This window comes from Furipterus horrens, unplaced genomic scaffold (assembly GCF_987537825.1).
Source record: "Furipterus horrens unplaced genomic scaffold, mFurHor1.1.pri manual_scaffold_17, whole genome shotgun sequence".
NCBI classification, from domain to species: Eukaryota; Metazoa; Chordata; class Mammalia; order Chiroptera; family Furipteridae; genus Furipterus; species Furipterus horrens.
The window spans coordinates 4036954-4058198 of record NW_028327187.1 but is presented as its reverse complement, the minus strand read 5'-3'; the positions used below and the strand labels follow the sequence as shown (position 1 = coordinate 4058198).

Below are 21245 nucleotides of genomic sequence, written 5' to 3'. Positions count from 1 at the left end.
AACACCTAGTTACCTCAATCCAAAAAGGCCTTTTCCAAGGCACACTGTATTAAAAAAGACAAAAATTAATGAGAAAGAAAGAATTCTCAAAGCAGCCGGGGAAACAAAGAAAGTAGCCTGTAAATGAAAGTCCATTAGGTTATCATTGGGCTTCTCCGCAGAAACTCTACAAGCTAGAAGAGAGTGGAACCAAATATTCAAACTACTTGAAAGAGAGAAATTACCAATAATATGTAGACCAAAGTTACCCTTTAGATCAGCGTTCTCAACCTGGGGGTTGAATGACCCTTTCACAAGGGTCGCCTAAGACCATCGGAAAATACATATACAATAACATATTGTTTTTGTGATTAATCACTATGCTTTAATTATGTTCAATTTGTAACAATAAAAATCCACCCTGCATATCAGATACTTACATTACGATTCGTAACAGTAGCAAAATGACAGTTATGAAGTAGCAATGAAAATAATTTTATGGCTAGGGGTCACCACAACATGAGGAACTGTATTAAAGGGTCGCGGCATTAGGAAGGTTGAGAACCACTGCTCTAGATCCTTTAGATATGAAGGAGAATGAACACATTTCCAGACACGCAGAAGCTGAGGGAACTCATCACCAGAACTCCATGCAAAAAATACTCAAGGGGATTATTCTACCTGAAATAAAGGACAAAATACAGATAATTTGTGACAACATACACACTAAAGGGGAGAGGGTAAAGGTCTAAATTTGCAAAGGAGGATGGAGATCAGATGCATTCAAAAGAAAAAGACGTTTTAATGAAACTTTCTTTTTCATAAATTTAATGGTAACCACACACAAAAGCACCAAAACTGAGATATATAGTTTAAGAGAAAAAGGAAACATAAAAGAAGTATGGAATACCACCAAACAAAAACCACAGACAGAAACACAATGAAAAGAACCAATGGAGGAACAGAGCTACCAGAAAACAAAAGATAAAATGGCTGTAGGAAATCCTCATACAGCAAAAATTACCCTAAATGCAAACAGACTGAATTCACCCATAAAAAGGCACAGAATAGCAGACTGGATCAAAAAACAAAACCCAATCATATGCTGCCTTCAGGAGACACATCTAAGCTGAAAAGACAAATACAGACTCAAAGAGAAAGGGTGGGAAATGATTCTACAAGCAAATGACATACACAGAAAAGCAGGTGTAACCATACTTATATCTGAAAAATAATCTCAAGGTAAAAAGGTAACAAAAGACAAAAATGGACATTTTACAATGATAAAGGGGAGACTACATGAAGAAGACATGCACTTCTTAACATATATGCACCCAGTCAGGGAATTTTGAAATATATGAAGCAACTACTCACAGAGCTAAAGGGAGAAACAGATCAAAACACAATTGCAGTTGGGAGCTATACACTCCATTGAAAGCTCTAGATACATCATCCAAACAGAAAATCAATAAAGAAATATTGGCCTTAAATTATGTATTAGACCAAATGGACATAATTGAGGTTTACAGAGCCCTTTCATCCCAGAACATCAGATTATACACTCTTCTCCAGTGCACATGGAACATTCTCAAAAAGTAGACCATATGTCAGGTCACAAAACTAGCCTGATGAAATTTTAAAAGACTGAAGTTATACCAAAAATGTAATCTGAATCCAATGCTTTGTAATTAGAAATCAGCTGCAAAAAGAATCCCACAAATATGTGGAGATTAAACAACATACTTCTTAAAAAATCACAGGGCTGAGAAATAAAACATGAGATCAAAAGATATACAGAGAAAAATGAGAATGGCAATACAACATATAAAAACTTCTGGGATTCAGCGGCAGCAGTAATAAGAGGGAAGCTTATATTATTACAGACCTATGTCAAGAAACAAGAAAAATCCCAAATAGCCAAACTAACATTACTTCTTAAAGAATTAGAAAAAGAAGAACAAAGATAACCCAAAATCAGCAGGAAAAAAGGAAATAAGAAAAATTTAGAGAATTGAATGTATAGTGAACAAAAATAACATACATAAAATTAATACAATAAAGATCTGGTGCTTTGAAAAGATTAATAAAGCTGAAAAACCCTGGCTAAACTCACTAAGAAAAGAAAAAGACTCATATAAACAAAATCAGAAATGAAAGAGAAGCCCTGGTCAGTGTGGCTCAGTAGGTTGGGCATCATCCCACAAAGTGAAAGGTCACTGGTTCGATTCCCAGTAAGTCACATGCCTGGGTTGTAGGTTCAGTCCCCAACCGGGGCACATACAAGAGGCAACCAATCAGTGTTTCTCTCACACATTGATGTTTCCCTCCCTCCCTTTCCCTCTCTCTAAAAGAAAGAAATGAAAGAGGATAAGTTAGAACACACATCATAGATACCCAAAGGATAATACTAAAATATTATGAAAAAGCTATGTGCCACCAAACTCAATATCCTTGAAAAAATAGATAAGTTTCTAGAAATACATAAGCTTCTTAGACTGAATCATGAAGAACTGGAAAATCCAAATAGACTGATAAACAGTGAGAAAATTGAAAAAAAAATTAAAAACCTCCCCAAAAATAAAAGTCCAGAGTCAGATGGCTTCACTAGTGAATTCAACCAAACATTCAAAGAAGATTTAATACCTCAAACTCCTCCCAAAAAATTGAAGAGGCAATAATACTTTCTAACACATTTTATGTTGCTAACATAACCTTGATACCAAAAGCTGGCAAGGATAACACAAACAAAGAAAACTAAAGACCAATATCTGATGAATGTGGATGCAAAAATCCTAAACAAATACTAACAAATCAGATACAACAATACATTAAAAAATAATATAACACAATATCGATTCCCAGTCAGGGCACATGACTAGGTTGCACGTCAGGTCCCCAGTTGGGGGCGAGTGAGAGGCAACCACACAGTGATTTTTCTCTCCCTCTCTTTCTCCTCTCCCCTCTCTCTACAAATAAATACATAAATAAACAAGAAAACAAATAAATAATTTTTAAAAATACATATATATATATATATATATATATATATATATATATATATATATATATATATATATCACAATGAAGTGGAGTTCATTTCAGGGCCACAAGGATGGCTCACCATATGAAAACATACTAATGTAATATACCACATCAACACAACAAAAGATAAAAATCATATGATCTTATCAAAAAGCACTTGATAAGATATAACATCCACTTATGTAAAACACTCAATAAAATAGGTATTGAAGGAAAATACCTCAACCTAACAAAGGCCATGTATGACAAACCCTCAGCCAACAATATACTCAATGGTGAAACACTGAGAGCTTTTCCTCTAAGATCAGGAACAAGACAGGGACGCCCACTTTCACCTCTCTTATTCAACACAGTTCTGGAAGTTCTACCCAGAGCAATCAGTCAAGAGAAATAAGTAAAAGTCATCCAAATTGGAAATAAAGAAGTAAAAGTGTCACTCTTTGAAAATGACATGATCCTGTATACAGAAAACTCTAAGGACTCCACCAAAAAACTATTAGAAGCAATAAACAGATACGGTAAACTTGCAGGATACAAAATGGTAGTACAAAAATTCACTGCTTTTCTATATACTAACAATAAAACCAGAAAAAGAAATGAACAAAGCAATTTATTTTACCATTGCAACCAAAAGAATGAAGTACACATGAATAAACTTAACAAAGGATGTGAAGCACCTATAATACTGAAAACTACAAAGCATTATTAAAAGAGATTGAAAAAGACACAACAAAATGGGAAGATATTCCATGTTCATGGACTGGAGGAATCAAACATAGTTAAAATGGTCATGTTACCCAAAGCAATATACAGATTTAATGCAATCCTCATGAAAATCCCAATTTTTAAAAAGAAATAGAACAAAAAATCATCTGATGTATATGGAATCACAAAAGACCTCAAATTGTTGAAGCATTTCTGAGGAAAGAAAAAAAAAAAGGCAGCAGAGGTATCATATTACCTGACTTCAAATTATACTACAGAGTAACAATAATGAACACAACATGGTATTGGAAAAAAAAAACACAGAGACCAATGGAACAGAATTGAGAGCCCAGAAATAAAACCACATGTATACGGGCAAATAATCTTTAACAAAGTAGACAAAAACATACAATGGAGAAAAGAAAGCCTCCACAAATGGAACTGAGAAGACTGGAAAGCCTCATTAAAAGAATGAAACTAGATTACAGTATCCCAACGTACAAAAATTCAAAATAGAAGATCTGAAACAATAAATTACATAGGAAGAAAACAGATACTAAACTTTCAGACCTTGGTCTTAGAGAAGATTTTATAAATTTGACCCCAAAGGCAAGGGAAATAAAGGTAAAAATAAATGAATGTGACTATATCAAACAAAATAGCTTCTGCACAGCAAAAGAAACTGCCAACAACAACAACAAAAACAACAACGAAACAAATGGGAGATGATATTTGCAAACAACAGCTCCAACAAGAGGTTAATTTACAAAGAACTCATACAACCCAACACCAAAAAAAAAAAAAAAAATCCAAACAGTCCAACTGAAAAAATGGCAGAGGACCTGGACACCTTTCCCAAGAAGACATACAAATGGCTACCAGGTAAATGAAAAGATGCTCAACTTCATTAGCTGTTCGGGAAATGAAAATCAAAGTTACAAGAGACACCACATCACACCTGTTTGAATGGCTACTGTCAACAAGACAGGTAGTAAGAGTTGCAGAGTGTGTGGAGGAAAGGGAACCCAAGTTCACTGTTGGTGGGAATCAAGGCTGGTGCAGCCACTGTGGAAAACAGCATGGAGATTCCTCAAATAATTAAGAATAGAGCCCTAGCCAGTGCCTTGGTTGGCTGGAGTGTTGTGCCTTGCATGAAGACGTTGAGGGTTCGATCCCCAGTTAGGGCACATACCTAGGTTGCCAGTTCAATCTCCGGTTGGGGCACATGTGGAGGTAACCAATAGATGTGTGTGTTTCTCTCTCTCTGTCTGTCTCTCTCTCTCTCTGTCTCTCTCTCTCTCTCTCTCTGAAAACAGCACAATAAAACATACTGAAAAATATTACAATTCACAGAAAATTTATTTTAAAACTAATTGCTTAGGAACTGATACTGCTTTTTTCTTGGGTAATGAGAACTGAACTGTATGACTATTTCTCTTTTTTACTTTGGCCTCAAATTGTGATTCTGTGTCCTTGGCTATACATCATAATCTGAGGAATGGTGCTCAGGCCCCCAACAGATAAGTTAATTATGAATCTTAGTGAGTAAGGCACTATCATGAAATTTTAAAACTCCCAGGTATATTTAAAATACAGTCACAGTGATGAGAAACACCAATTTGAGGAAATTCAAGGCCAAATTTGCAACCCAAGTATATTTCAAATGTGTAATATACCTTCAGAATCTGCTTACCTCTGTTCTATTTCACCCTACAAACCCATCCTCCATTCTTTCCATTCATTTCCTAATTTATATTGTTCCTTGTCTTCAATATGAAAATAGTTCGGTAGAGTCATACCTCATTTTACTGTGCTTTCGTTTATTGTGTTTTGCAGATATTGCATTTTTTCTTTACAAATTGAAGGTTTGGGGCAACTCCGCGTCATAAAGTCTACCTACTCGCGTCATTTTCCACCAGCATTTGCTCATTTTCTGTCTCTCTGTCATCTTACTAATTCTAAAATTATTTCAAACTTTGTCATTATTATCATAGTTGTTATGATGATTTGTGATCAGTGATCTTCAATATTACTATTGCAATTATTTGGGGGAGCCACGAACTGTGTCCATATAAATATGGTGCACTTAATCAATAAATGTGTGTGTTCTGACCCCTACACTGACCACTGATTCTCCAGTCTCTCTCCCTCTCCTCGGATATTACTATTAGTGCAGTTAATAACCCTACAATGGCCTCTAAGCATTCAAGTGAAAGGAAGAGTCACATGTCTCTCACTTTAAATAAAAACCTAAAAATGATTAAGCTTAGTGAGGAGGGCATATCAAAGCCTAGATAAGCCAAAATCTAGTCTGCTTGAGACTAACAGTTAGCCAAGTTGTAAATGAGGTTTAAGGAGCGAAGCCATAAAAGTACAAGGTGAAGCAGCAAGTGCTGATGTGCAAGATGCAGCAACTTATCCAGAAGATCAGCTAAGATAATTAATGAAAGTGGCTACACTAAACAACAGATTTTCAATGTTGATGAAACAGCCTTATATTGGAAGAAGATGCCATCTACGACTTCATAAATAGAGAAAGTCAGTGCCTGGCTTCAAAGTTTCAAAGCACAGGCTGACTCTCTTGTTAGGGACTAATACACTGGGTGACTTGAAGTTGAAGCCAGTGCTCATTTACCATCCTAAAAATCCCAGAGCCTTTAAAAATGATGCCGAATCAAATTCTGCCTCTGGTCTGTAAAGAAAATAAAAAGCCTGAATGACAGCACATCTGTTCAAAACATGGATTACTTTAATCCCACTGGATTAATTTAAGCCCACTGTTGAGACCTACTGCTCAGATTTTTTTTTTTTAAAGATTCCTTTCAAAATATTACCACTCACTGACAACGACCTGGTCACCCTATGTATAGGTCTGCTGAATATGTACAACAAGATTAATGTTGTTTTCATGCCTGCAAACACAACATCCATTCTGCAAACCATGCAACAAGGAGTGATTTAGACTTTTAAGTCTTATTATCCAAAAAATATATTTTGTAAGGCTATAGCTGCTGTAGATAATGATTCTGCTGATGGATCTGAGCAAAGTAAACTGAAAACCTTCTGGAAAGGATTCACTATTCTAGAATCAATTAAGAACATTAGTGATTCATGAAAAGAGGTCAGAATATCAACAGTAACAGGTATTTGGAAGAAGCTGGTCCAAACCCTCATGGATGGCTTTGAGGAGTTCAAGACTTTAGTGGAGAAAGTAACTAAGGATGTGGTGCAAATAGTAAGAGAACTAAATTAGGAGTAGAGGCTGAAGATGTGACTGAACTGTTGCAATCTCATAATAAAACTTTAATTAATGAGGAGTTGCTTGTTACGAATGAGCAAAGAAAGTAGTTTCTTGAGATGGAGTAACTTCTAGTGAAGATGCAGGGAACACTGTTGAACTGATAGGAAAGGATATTACATAAACTTAATTGAAAAACAAATTGCAGGATTTGTTAGGATTGACTCCAGTTTTGAAAGTTCTACTGTTTGTAAAATGCTATCAAAGAGCATCACTGCGTGCTACAGAGAAATTGTAAGAGGAAGAGTCAATCGATGTGGCAAATTTCATTGCTGTCTTATTTTAAGAAATTGCTACAGTCACTCCAATGTTCAGCAAACACCACCCTGATCAGTCAGTAGCTATCAACATCCAGGTAAGACTCTCCATCAGCAAAATGATTACCACTCACTGAAGGCTCAAATGACGGTTAGCATTTCTTAGCAATAAAGTATTTTAATTAAGTTTATATACAGTTTTAGACATAATGCTATTGCACACTTAGTAGACTACAGTAGAGTATAAACATAACTTTCATATGCACTGGAAAACCAAAAAAATTCATGTGACTTTCTTTATGGCAATATTTGCTTTATTATAGTGGTCCAGAACCAAACCAGCAATATCTCCAAAGTATACCTATACTTAATTGTATTTCTTATAAGCCACCTCAAATATCTGAAATGAAGCAAATCATACATAAAACACTGTTCATCCCCTCTCTCACACACACATGCACATAGCAGGACATCAAATATACAGATGGAGGCTAAAATCTAGCAGCAAAATCAGTTACATAGAATGCCTTCAGTGCCACTCAGAAAACATCTCTATTATTTACAAAAGACAAATTAAACTTAGCTGTAAACCTATCTCATATTCAATTCCTTTCCTATCAGCAAGAACATTAAATAGTCTTTTGAAATTACACAAATGTGTAAACATTGTATAGGAAATTCTGATAAAGTACTAAAAGGTTTACCTCAAGATTCCAAGTGCTCACCAGATCTTCAGAAATGCTGCTAAAGACAAATGGCAGCATCCACCAAAAGAGAAATTACAGGAAGGGAAAAAAATCTTGCATGTCCTCCTCAAAATTATAGATTAGGGAGACTATGAGAGGAATGGTATTAAAACAATATGGCCCAAGAAAGCAGCAGTGCCAATACAGGCCTTACTATGGAATGAGGTAATGATTAGCTCTCTTGATGAAATAATCAAGGTAGGGAAAACATAGAGGCCCTGCCCTGAAGGAATTGACCTGAATATTTTCAGACCAAACTTGTTTAAAGAAGATAGTCTTGGAGGAACTGGGAAGGGACAAGCAAGGGGAGGAGGGGCTAATAGCACCTTTTCTATTAGAAAGAAACCTTGTGAAAGCATGTAAGAAATACAGATGTCCCTATTCTATTTTCCGTATTACAGAAAGAAGCACCAATCACTATTTCAGAACAGTCCTTTGCACCCAGGGGCTGCTGACTATTTAAGGTGAATATTGATAAAGCAGGAATTACAGGTCTAAAGATTATTTTAAAAGCATGCAAAACTTTTTAGATAGTAATAAGTGCAACCACCACTGGTTGTAAAAATTGTAAGCATACCAAGCATGACCAGAAATCTTTAGAATGTCTTAGAATGTTTTCGTCTTTTTCAAGACAATATGAATGAGGGAGTTCATTTTAGCTTTCTATCTCCCTATGCTGCAAAGACCGATTTATTTTTGTATTAGTCCAGTGGCTAGTACAGACACTTATATTGTCAGGAAGGCGTTAAGTATCTGTCAAATTGAATAAGTCCTACCACAACATTCCCAATCTCTGTGGTTTTTAATTCTTTCGTTTTAGTCCCCATCTAATCAGTTGGCAAATTATAACTATTTTATTTTTGCAAGGTCTCTACCATTAGTCCTCTCCTTTCTAGCCCTTCTGCCCTAGTTCAGAAAGCTCACTACTACTTCCACTGACTAATACAATAGCCTCCTACCTGGTATTCCCACCTTCAGTCTCGCCCCAACTCCAATCCATGCTACACACTAACTGGTTATTTTTCAAAGCATAGATCTGGTCATGTCACTCATGTCTTCAAAAAACGTCAGTAGCTTTCAGTTACACTATAACACTGAAGCTTTTAAGTGGCTTTAATAGCACACACAATAAGAGCCTAGCCTACCGTAACCTTCAATACATTGCCTATCTTAACTCACTATATTCCCACTCACATCACAGCCTTATATCCTAGCAATATCAGATCCTCCCTTCCTTTAAAAGTACTTCCATGCCTTTGCTCATATTGTCCCTATCAACCATAAATAATCTCCTTTCATTTCTGTCTGTAAAAATATAGACTCTCTAATGCCCTGATCAAATTCCACCACTTTCGCAGGGCCTTACCACATCCATTCCTAAAGCACCACCATAACTACCTCATTGTTGCTGGTTTAATGACTTGCATAATAACAATTTCTGCATATCTTGCTTACCTGAATGTAAACCTTACAGGGGTTGGGTAGACTACCTGCCATGTACCCAATAAACAATGGGCAAACCAAACTAATTCGTACCATGACAAAAATTTCAGACTAGGGAAAGAAAAGTAAAATTTAAATGTGAACAACCTCATTAGCCAATAACAACAAATGAAATTGTCTCTTGTTATCCCTCAAAGTATTCCTAACTATAACCTCACATTCATCCCTGAATCACGCTATCTGTGATTAGAAATATGATTACTATATTCTGATGAAATGATCAGATCTAACAAAATGGTCTTTAAAAAATTGCTCATAATAGAGAAAGTTACAATTCAGAGTTTATGGGCAGGGAAAGGGGCATGATGATGACTGTAGGAAAAGAGAAGAAGCTACTATGTACTGGAGACCTACTATGTGCAAAGCACTTTACAAAGTATATGAAACCCATTATGGCATTTGTTTATATGACAAATATTTAAGATGTTTTTTCTCCCATTTACAGATGAAGAAACTGAGGCTCACTGAGATTAGGTAACTTTCACTGGGTCGCACAGCTAGTGACTAGTATGAATGGAATTGAGATTGGAACCCAGATTATTCAGTTTCCAAAGCCCATGTTATTTTCCCTATTACTATAGGGTCTCATGAAATTAATTAAAATTAGTATTTTTTCTAATTTGCCATGTATTTGCAATCCTGGTTAAATTTTTTAAGTATGTAGGCCTTAATCCCACACTGTTGTTTTTTTTTTAATCAGTTAACTGTATTACACTTAAAACTAACTTAGTTAGAAAAAAGTAGTATTGATAAATATCAAAATACCAGTTATAATATAAGTTAACATATAATATAATATAATGACATACACAATTTTAAAACTCTATATAGTTAAGTCTTCCATCAGGAAACAAACACTCACCAAACAAAACACACAACTCACTGCACAAACTGTAATGAACATGGCACTGACTGATGAAAAGTCCACTTTGTTAAAACAGACTGTTCTTTTATAACCCTCACCCAGACGGCCAATACCCATCATATCTCAAGTAATACCTCTTCCATGATCCTGACAGTACCAGACAAGAGCTAAAATTGTGGCTACCCGAGGGATGATGCCCTTTGAAGTCCCAATTCCCAGTAGACCTATCAGAGACAGTCCCTGCAAGACCTCTCAGAACCAAATCTTTTTGCTTATCCTATTTCCGTTGTTCCTAATACCCTTTTCCCAGTAGCCAACAGAGGCCATATTTCCCCTTTTCAGGCCCATTCTCCTCCTTTCACTAGAACCAAGCTAGTTCTTGTTTGAAACCTCTGACACATTTTACCATAGGACAATTTTACAGTGTTTAGGCTCTTCATCATTATACATTGGTAGTGTCCACTGGTCTGAAAATGTAACTACCCTTAATAACTCTTCATGTGGGAAAACATGTTAAGGGTCTCAAACAACCAATTTTCCCGCTTCTGAATGATGATTCAAAAGTTAACAATGACCCATGAAACAAGATGGGTAAAAGATACTGGAAAAAACTCCACAATATATGGCAGTGTATCTAATCTTTAATTTTACCATAATTCAACACACCAGAAATTGACAGAAATTATCTCATTTGACATTAAATTTAATATTCTTAATTAAATTTTCTTTAAGGATTCCAACACAGTTTCAAAATATATATTCTACAATGAAAGCACCCTAAGTCCCAAATACTACCACAATTGAGGGCTGCAAAGCTCATGCTCCAAGGTTAATGTTTCTAAAGACAACATCAACAAACATGTATTCAAAATAAATAAAAATTATGGGAAGTAAAATTGTTTTCTTCTTATCAAAAGAATAACATTATAAACAAACAACAACAACAAAAACCTCTTGTAAGTACTAAGCAGGTCTGGTTATATGTAGTATTTAGTTTTCACCTAGAATATTTTTAATTAAATCACTTTTAGGGTTAAATATAACCAATAATTAAGTATTTTAGACAAAGAAGGCAGAAATACTATCTCCACCACATTATGTTCACCTTCTGTCTTACTTCATAGGGATTAACAATTTCAACTTGAGTAGTTTTCCAAATTGCTGAGGTAGAAACACCCATTGTTTAAATCTCTATAATACCTAAAACATAGTGCAAACAATAAAAAATATATATGGTAATTATAAGACAAAACATTTCTACATTCAAAGTTAAGAAAAATAATAAAATAATAGGCATGCGAATGGCTCCCCCCTCCCATCCCATACTTATATCGAAGTATTTAACTGTTTTTATAAAGATGCCTGGGTCTATGTCAATAAAGTATAGACATGAATAAAACAAAATTCCTCTCCTCTTGAGTACTCTTGCTAGAAAATTCTTGCAAGTATAAAGCATTCCTACATTCCAAGAAGAAATGAATTCCTCTTCATCCGTCCTGTTCTGAAGGGATTTAGAACATTAAAATATATTTTTGGAATTACTTATTGTTGTCTTGAAATATTTCCTATTAAGTACAGAGGGCTCAACTTTAGACTCCTGAATGTGTTTCCAGTACATTTCTTGTTAAATGTTATCCTGGCAGGTAATTTTAACCCCAGTGCAGTTGAAAATTTGAAAGGAAGAAAGAAAGGATGAAGCAATGCTAAAGTACAAATTTGCACCTTGAGACGTTGAGGATTGTGAGTTCTACCTCAGACTATCGTACTGGGAATCAGTTTGGCATTCAAGTATTTTTAGGAGATTTATTACGGTGGCCTCTACTGGAGTAGTAGGCTGTCAATGGATTAGGTCATGAGAAAAGGACCACACTTTCTAAACTAAAGTCTCCTTATTGTGTTTCAAAGCTGCCTGCTTTTAATAGCAACAACAAACAACAATAAAGCAAAGCACCTGTAAACATTTCCGTTCTCACTGCACAGCTGGTCAAAGTTGCAGCAGAACAGTTTCAGAAGAAGAGCGGGAAGAGAAGAGAAAGAAACTATCATGGTTAAACCTCGCTGCTTTACCAAGGATACATCTTATAAGGGCTAGGGTTTACTTTGTGTCTTTCATGGAGCAACGTGGCAGGGACAAGAGTTGTGAAAGGCAGAAAGAAGGGGAGGAGGGAAGCGGGAGATAGAATGAGGGGACCACAGAGGAGGCAAGAGAACATCACCTGAATGTAGATAAGGAAATCTGGCGTGCAGTTAATTCTCGTCTGGGTTGTTACGAAGAAGTACAGGAAGCCACACAGAAATGAGAAAGCGAAGTAACTAAGGAGCACTCATCCCTAAATGCAAATGTCCCCAGAGTAACTTAGTCACCTCGGCGTGCTTTTGTTGTGCTGGATTCCTACAGCACCCAAGGTTCAATAGCGACCTGGAGTTAGCAGCTGTCCACCAAATTGTTCCCAGCGAGAAAAACCGGACGCGCAGAGAAAGGGACGTGCGGACTCCGGAGCGACACCTGACGCTCCCCCCAGTCCCAATCTAGGTCGCAAAGTGCAGAAACTTAGTCACAACTCCGGCGTAGCCCGTGAGGCAGGCACTCTCTCCCCACGCCCGACCCAGCTATGTAGTCCCTGCCTGCTCTGAGCGAAAGCAGTTGGGGTAACGCTTGTTTCACCGCCCTGCAGCCTCCAGGGGGCTTGCCTGCGCACCCCGCTCCCCAGCATGGGCCCACGCCCCTTCTTTCTTGAGCCCCGGCCACGGTCTGCAGGGAGGAGGGGGGTGGCTCCAGCCCGTTGGCCACCGCACTGACCTCGCCGCTGCTCGCGCTGCCACCGAACACCTCCATGTCTTGGTCCCAGGGCTCCTCCGGAGGAGCGAACGGCAGCATCGCCCCTTTAGGAGCGCTCACACAGGAGCTGCCGACCGCCGGCACCGCCGCGCATCCTGCCTTTGGACGCTGCCAGGCGCCGCCGCCGCCGCCGCCGCCGCCGCAGGCGGGACCCCCAGCCCCGCCTTCAGCGACCGCTGCCCTCACCACAAAGTCCCTCCCAGGCTGGGAGCAGGAGGTCACCCCCGCCGCAGGCTGCTGCTCCCCATAGAGAAGACAACTCTGCGCTGTCTCTCCGGCAGCTGCCGCTGGGCTCCGCTCACTACTGCCGCCACCGCGACTGTCGCTGGCTCTGACTACCCCCCGCCCCCACCCTGCTTCCCGGGGCCCCCTCCCCGCTCCCAGCTCTGTCAATATGGCGGCAGCAGCGGCGTTACCTGTGCGGCGCCTGCCACCCCCCACAGCGGCGGCACAGCGGCGGCACAGCAGCGTCACCCGAACGTCAGTGGAGATTCCCCAGCCTGTGGTGATGGGGGTGTGGGAAAGAAGGGAGGGGGTGGATGCGGCGGACCGCGTGGTGGGGGGCGGGGAGGAGGGGAGGGGGGCGTGCTGGGCGGGGAAGGCGGGAGAGGAGTAGTAAAAGCCACTGCGAGCGCCTGGAGAAACCTGCCCACTCCACGGAGCATGCGCGGCGCTGTTCACACATGCTCAGCAGGCCCTCTCAAGTCTACGAAGCAGCCTTGCCGGCGGGAGGATTCCCAAAAAAGATGCGGAAACTTGGGGACCCCTCTAAACGTCGAAGGAGTCGGTGTCCGGGGACGACCCCAGGAATATCTACTTGCAAGGCTCACGAAAGCAGGTGTCCTCTGCACCGAACCACGCCCATTTCAATACTTAGTCACAAATTCTAGGGCCAACGTATTAGTCTGTTAGACATTAGCCTACAAGAAGCGGGAGGCAGGAAGAAAATGCATTTAAAAGCAAATTACTGTATCTGTGGTCCGTAACTCCCCTCCCCTCCCACTTGTCCCTCTCAGGCTGTTTCTGCTGTTTGGCTTCAGACAGTTGATGACTCGATGTTTGCAGTGTACACACACACACATACACACACACACACACTCCACTTACTGGACTGATCCACGGGTGGGCAAAAGTAGGTTTATGATGGTCAAAACATAAAATACCGAGTTTATTCTTGTACTGTTATTTACCATTGTATTCTCTTTCATTCAAACGACTTGTAAAACCTACTTTTGCCTACCCCTGTATAAAAGATAACCTTACCCCAACCCCGCTTTACTGCTTTGCTACTGAAAGCCACATGGTACTAGGCGCTAGTGATATAACTGGGGTAAAGTACATTATCATCCACAGGAGATGATCAAGACCCTTCTCATCAAAACACTTCAGAACCCAAAGTAACGTTACTAGACCTTTTTTTTTTTTACATTTTTACCATTTATAATTGTTATTCTATTATAGTTGTCACAGTTTTTCCCTCTTTGCCCTCCTCCACCCATTGCACCCCCTATCCCATGCCACCCCGGCTCCTGCAGTCAGTTCCCACATAAAAGAGCAATGGTAACAGCGGTTAAACAGCTCAGTACCTTGGAGAGTTTTCTAATGGTGGAGATACAACACAGCACTGTCTATCCCCTACTACACCTAAGGCTTTTGGGTTGTGCTTCCGGAAAACAATGAGTTATGCTCTCCATTTACTTCACCACGTGGCTGCCAGCAGACTACAGAAGTTGGCTCCATAACTTGCAAACAAAGATCACTAACGCTGCCCTCCCAACTACTCAGCTTAAAATCCCAGGGACAAAGTTTTATGACTATGATTGTGTAAAAGTGAAAGTTTCAAAAATAGTGGGTGCATGGGCTATAAACAGTGAAAACGTGTGTATGCAACACATGCACGAAGTTATATTTGTTGAAATGCCACTGTTCTTAACTGAGACTAACCATTTTTGAGCACTGGATTTCATCCCCTCTTGCCTATACAAAGGCTTTGTCCTGCGATTCCACCCCCTTCTCCTTCACAGCGACTATTTTTGTCCCTGTAGTGGACTTCACCCATCAGCAAGAAGCATGATGTTACTGATTTCAATTTACTGAATGCATTAGGATTTGCTGCAGTCCATGACTCTATCTTTCTTATTCATTTTCCTCCTACATCATTGGCCATTGCTTCTCAGCTTTCTTTTCTGGATCATGCCTCATCTTCTCAATCCCTAAAAGTTGTTGACTACAGGTCTCAGCCCTCCTCCACCTCTATCTCCCCCAACATCCTATATGGGATATTCCCATATCCCATCCAGTTCCACTGCTTTAAATCCCATGTGTATGCTGAAGACTCTTAAAGTTTATCTTCAACTACAGACTCTTAAAATCAATACTTATATATGCAACTTACTTATTCTACCTGGATATTAATAGGTACCTCAAACTGAACCTATTCCAAACCAAACTCTTGATTCAACCCCAACCAACCTGATTTTCAGACTTCTCCAGGGAAATGAACGACCTATACCATCCACCTAGTTTACTGCCCAAATGTCACTTCAAAGTCTTTCTATAACCACACTTTCTAAAACACCATCCTCATACCTCTCTAGCCTCATCCTGTTTTTTCTTCATAACACCAATCAACATATGGTTATAATATAGTTTTAATTTATTTCCCACAGCACCTAGCATAATTCCCAGAACATGATGGTACTCAGTAAGTATTTTCTGAATAAATAAATTTCTTTTGTTTGTGCATTTGGTAAATATACCACATCACCGATTTTAGGAAGCTTATTCACTGTGGATATATTACTTTGCTTCTATATAAAAGTTGACCTTTACCCCTGACTGGTGTGGCTCAGTGGATTGAGTACCAGCCTGTGAACCAAAGGGTCAATTACCAGTCGGGTCACATGCCTGGGTTGTGGGCCAGGTCCCTGGTTGGGGGCATGCGAAAGGCAACCAATTGGTGTTTCTCTCTCACATCTGTTTCTCTGCCTCTCTTCCTCCCTCCCTTCCCGTCTCTCTAAATATAGCTAAACTTTTTTTAAAGTTAATCTTTATATATGTTCATTCGTTCAACATTCCCCTTACCATATAAACAATGCACACATCTCTCATTTTTAAAAAATGTTATTAAAACCCTGTCCTCAACTCAATGATTTTAATAGACTCCTGGTTCTGTAATGTTTCAATTAGTTAACAAGTCTTTTTACTTTCATCTCAAATATTTTTTTAATGTCCAATCCATCCTCTTCACTGGCACCTCAGTGATCAAAATTCTTCAATGATTTTCCATCATCTCCAGTGAATTATCCAAACTCCTTCATCTCTGAATGCAAATGCTTTCACCATCTAGCCTCTGACTGTCTTTCCAGCTTCATCTACCACCTCATATTCCAATCAAATTTTTGCAAATGTTATTGTCTTTTCCCTGTCCTAGTCTCACTAGACAACTTATTCTTAATAGCAATCAATAGAAACAACTATTATTTACTGAAAACATGCTATGCCCCAGGCATATGCTCTTTGTGAAGTCATTTAGCCCTCATGACAATTTGTAAAAAATACGAGGAACCTGAGCCTGAGCCTGGAAAAGTTTCAGTGATTTTTCCAAGATCTTATAGAGAATAAATGGAAAATCTAGAATTAAAATTTGGTCTGACTGGAGGCCAAATGTTCTACCCCACTTTGATGCTCTGTGAAGCCTCTGATCTTATCCCACTCCATACTCTCATTTCACTTATCTCTGGGGCAAATTAGTCACCCATTCCTTTGTACTTTAATAACATCTTTTCTGTATCCATATTTCAGCATGTCTTTATCTTTCTTTACCAGCAAAGTTTGAATTTTTTTTAATGTGGGTGAACAAACCTACTAAGCTCTGCATTTACATCATATGGCAGGTGTTCAATAAATATATTAAATGGACAAACAACACTTCTCTACTCTAGCCAGACATTGTATTAAAGCTTATATAGAAATGTATGGCAGTACTTAACTCTGCAGAGTTCAATGCTTATTGGTTCTGTGTTGACTCCCCATATCAAAGACATATTGTTTGATTTTAATTTACTAGTAACCTGCAGAGAAGGCCCTTGGGTTATTGATGGCTTTATTTTTGCACAGCAGCAATTATTAGAGAACACTTTGAGCTTCTCAATCTTCTGCAAATTCTACACAGAAGAAATTGCTGCTTTTCAGTCTTCAGGAAAATTTTCTACAAACCTATGTATCTCTGGATTTTCAGTTATTGTAGTATTGCATTAAAATTACACAATGTTTGGCAATATTTTGCTGGTTCTGGAACTGGGAATGTACTATATCTAGTTTTAAAATAATATATTATTTATAATAAAACATTATAAGATAGGCTCCACCACCATTATAACATATGTTCTGAGGATTTCTAGGACTAGGGAAGGGTATTCTTAAACCTCCCCACTGACTTCTTTATCCTGGGACAAGTGATATACTATGGATGAACAGAGTCAGGGGTGAAAGTGGGTGGTCATGTATTTTAACTGGAAAAGTTAACTGATCCACATGGAGATAAAAACCAACTCACCTTGCCCTGCTTACGGAGTGTGAAATATGAACCAAGGGCCTTTGATCAACAGCAGTTCACAGACCACCCACAGATCCTACACTGTGGTTCTGATTTCTAAACTGTGACATATGCAAAATAATACATATCTGGGGTATAATTATATAGAGAGTCATATAGTCTGTCAGTATTCTCTGACTACTTCCCCAAAGTTTATAATCCAAATAACTGGGAAATAGTGAGCCAAAGCAGGGCATAAAAGCACTATTAGAAAAGAGTCAACTACTTTATTTTGAAGATATTCTGACTTAGAATACAAAAATAGAATTTGTGCACAGAGCCAGAGTACTTTTAAGTGTTTAAGTTTTAATAAATACATATTATTTTTCATTCCTTAGGAGTGTCAGAAAACTTTGTTCTCTAAAACATTAAGTAACTTTGGGTCCCCTAAAAATCAATTTCAGGAGGGGGAACAATTAACACATACCTGTGAAATATAACTCGTTATTGGCTTCTTGTTGCAATGAATGAGATTAAATAATAAATAATTATGATCATAGTTTAATAGTTTTTCCTCTTTGAACAGTAAATTTTGTAGTACATAGAGAGTGAAATCCCTTAAAAATAGAGAGCAGGAAGAGTAGTAACCATTGTTTGTAGTCTAACTTTTAACATTTTATGAAAGATACAGTTCATGATTTAGGGAGACCTCCAGTTCATTAAATTTTAACAATGGCACCTATTACAAAGGCGTTTTGCTCTATTATGTATGAGCAAAATATCAAATAATAAAATTTTAATTTTATTTTTATTTACAAATCTTTTAAAATAATTTCAATATAGTTGATTATAATGTTATTTTCTAGGGGGGAAAAACACAGTTGGTATTATCAGCAGGCTTGCCAAAATGTTAGAATGATGAACTTACTAAACAGGATGTGAATTTCAAGAATGACATACATAAATGTAATAATTAGCCATAGTTAACAAAAAGATAAGGATGCACTTTAATAAGCCAAAGCAGTAATACAAAATATGAAGATAATCTTCCTGCCCACATTCTTCACAGGTTCACCAAGGTTGAGTCAGCCAATGTGATTGGTTATTCTTCCCTAACTCACACTTTCCCATTTGGGTCCCTTGCAAACCTGGGAGCTCTGTTAAGGAGAGTGATTCTAATGTTGCTGGTATGAGACCAAACTGTTAGAAATACTGCTTTAAGTTACAATTAGCAAAAGTAAAAGACAAATATTTTTAAAGTGATTTTTTTTCAAAAAGCCTAGATGATTCATTCAAATTTTATATATTTTGAATTCACATCAGCAATGAATAGGGACTTGGAAGGTAAATGTAAATTTAAACTACAAAAGAATTTATAAAGGAAATCTTATATAAGATGCAAACTTCATTGCCGTACTTTAAGACCTCCTTATATAAAAAGTCAGCATCCTAAAAACTACTTGTTAATGTACATAGCTGAATGTAATAAAAATGCCTTTTTACTCATGTCCTGTTTTAGGAATTTAACTGGGAAAATAGGCAAATTTGGTGGCTACAAAAGAAAATGTGTGTGTGTGTGTGTATATATATATATATATATATACACACTGTCTGTTGAGAAAAAGTCCAGCCATTGTTATTATAATGAGAACAGTTTGTGTGAAATCGATGTAACCTGGCAGCCAAGGAGAGTGGACTGGAATGCAGATGCATGAACAATGATGACTTCACTGTACTAGTCAGTGGGGGCGGTAGATGGTGTTGAGTGAGCATGTGTACTGTGTGGCTGTTGCATTCAAAATGTCTAAGTGAGTAACAACTCTGCATGAAATTTTGTGCTAAGTTTCCTCCACAGAAACTATTAAGATGATTCAGAATGCCACAGCTATGGGCAACTAGTGATTGACAGCTTCCTCATGACAGCATGTCCACTCATGCATCATGTCTTGTGCATACTTTTTGGTGAAATATCAAATCAGCCAAGTGACTCAGCCCCCCCTACAGTCCAGATTTGGCACCCTGCGACTTCTGGCTTTTCCCAAAACTAAGATCACCTTTGAAAAGGAAGAGATTTCAGACTACTGATGAGATTCAGGAAAATACCACGGGGCAGCAGATGGAGACAGGGACAAGTGTGTGAGGTCCCAGAGTGCCTACTTTGAAGAGGACTGAGTTGTCCTTGTCCCATGTACAATGTTTATTGTATCATGTATATTCCATAAATGTCTCCATTTTTCATATTAGATGGCTGCATAACTTCTGAACAGGCTATATGTGTGTGTGTGTGTGTGTGCGCGCGCACACGCGCGTTTGTGTGTGTGTGTGTTCATTCAGACTGGGCACAGATAGGGGCAGGTGTCAAGCTTCTAGGTTATTTGTGGTCAAAATCAGAGATAAACAAATCATAATTAGGAAGATAGGTAGATACTGATTTGCGTATGGGCATAGGGTTCTCGTCCAGTGGATCAGGACAATCTCAAGTACATGTGGTGCAGTACCCTGGATAGCTCCATGGAAAAGAAGTTCCTTTCAAAGCCAGGCCTTACCAAAGTAAGCCTTTTTTTAAATTCTATTTAGAGCCCTATTTCTGGGAACAAAGGGTTGGATAATTATTTTAATTTTCCAAGTAACATTTGAACATCCTGTCACATGAAAGAGGTACACATTTTGATCTAATTTAGAGCAACAGAGACATTCATAATCCCAAGTAGGCTTATGTCAGGATCCTGACATATTTAGAGAAAACAAGACTTTTAAAACCAAGAATCAGATTTCCATCATAAAGCTAATTATTATATTATTTTTCTGCATTTAGAGATTAATAATTTGTTTAGCTCCTAAATTATTTACTGAATTGACTTATACTCTATTTCAAGCTGTTTTTAAAATAAATATTATGCAAATAATCATGGAACTCCTTTAAAAATTCCTAGAAAATGCATCCTATATAACCATGAAAAGTTATTTTTTATATTCTTTTTTTATTGTTTTTATATTACAGTTGTCCCATTTTCCCCCCTTTGCTCTCCCCTACACTTCTCACCTCCCCCCTCTCCCACAGTCAACCCGCATTTAGTTGTCCGTGTCCGTGGGTCATTCACACTAGTTCCTTGACTAGACCTTTCGCCTTCCTTCTCTTTTCCCGTTTCCCACTCCCTACTGGTCACTGTCAGTCTGTTCATTGTTTACATGCCTCTGGTTGTATTTTGCTTGTTTGTTCATTTTATTCATTAGTTTTCTGTATTAGGTGAGACTATATGGTATTTGTCTTTCGCCGCCTGGCTTTTTTCGCTAAGCATAATACTCTCCAGTTCCATCCATGTTGTCACAAATGGCAGGAGTTCCTTCTTTCTTTCTGCTGCATAGTATTCCATTGTGTAAATGTACCACAGTTTTTTGATCCACTCATCTACAGATGGGCACTTAGGCTGTTTCCAGCACTTAGCTATTGTAAATAGAGCTGCTATGAACATA

The 21245-nt window shown here is 38.2% G+C and overlaps 1 protein-coding gene across 1 annotated transcript in view; it reads right to left on the bottom strand.

The window, feature by feature from the left end:
* RPS6KA6 (ribosomal protein S6 kinase A6) overlaps window positions 1-13570 on the bottom strand; it is a 94331-nt gene extending 80761 nt beyond the window's left edge. Inside the window, exon 1 of the mRNA XM_090263954.1 lies at window positions 13196-13570. Within this exon, the coding sequence (XP_090120080.1) occupies window positions 13196-13273 (78 nt within the window). The 5' untranslated portion in view covers window positions 13274-13570. The remainder of the gene's footprint in view (window positions 1-13195) is intronic.
* Window positions 13571-21245: the final 7675 nt, after the last annotated feature.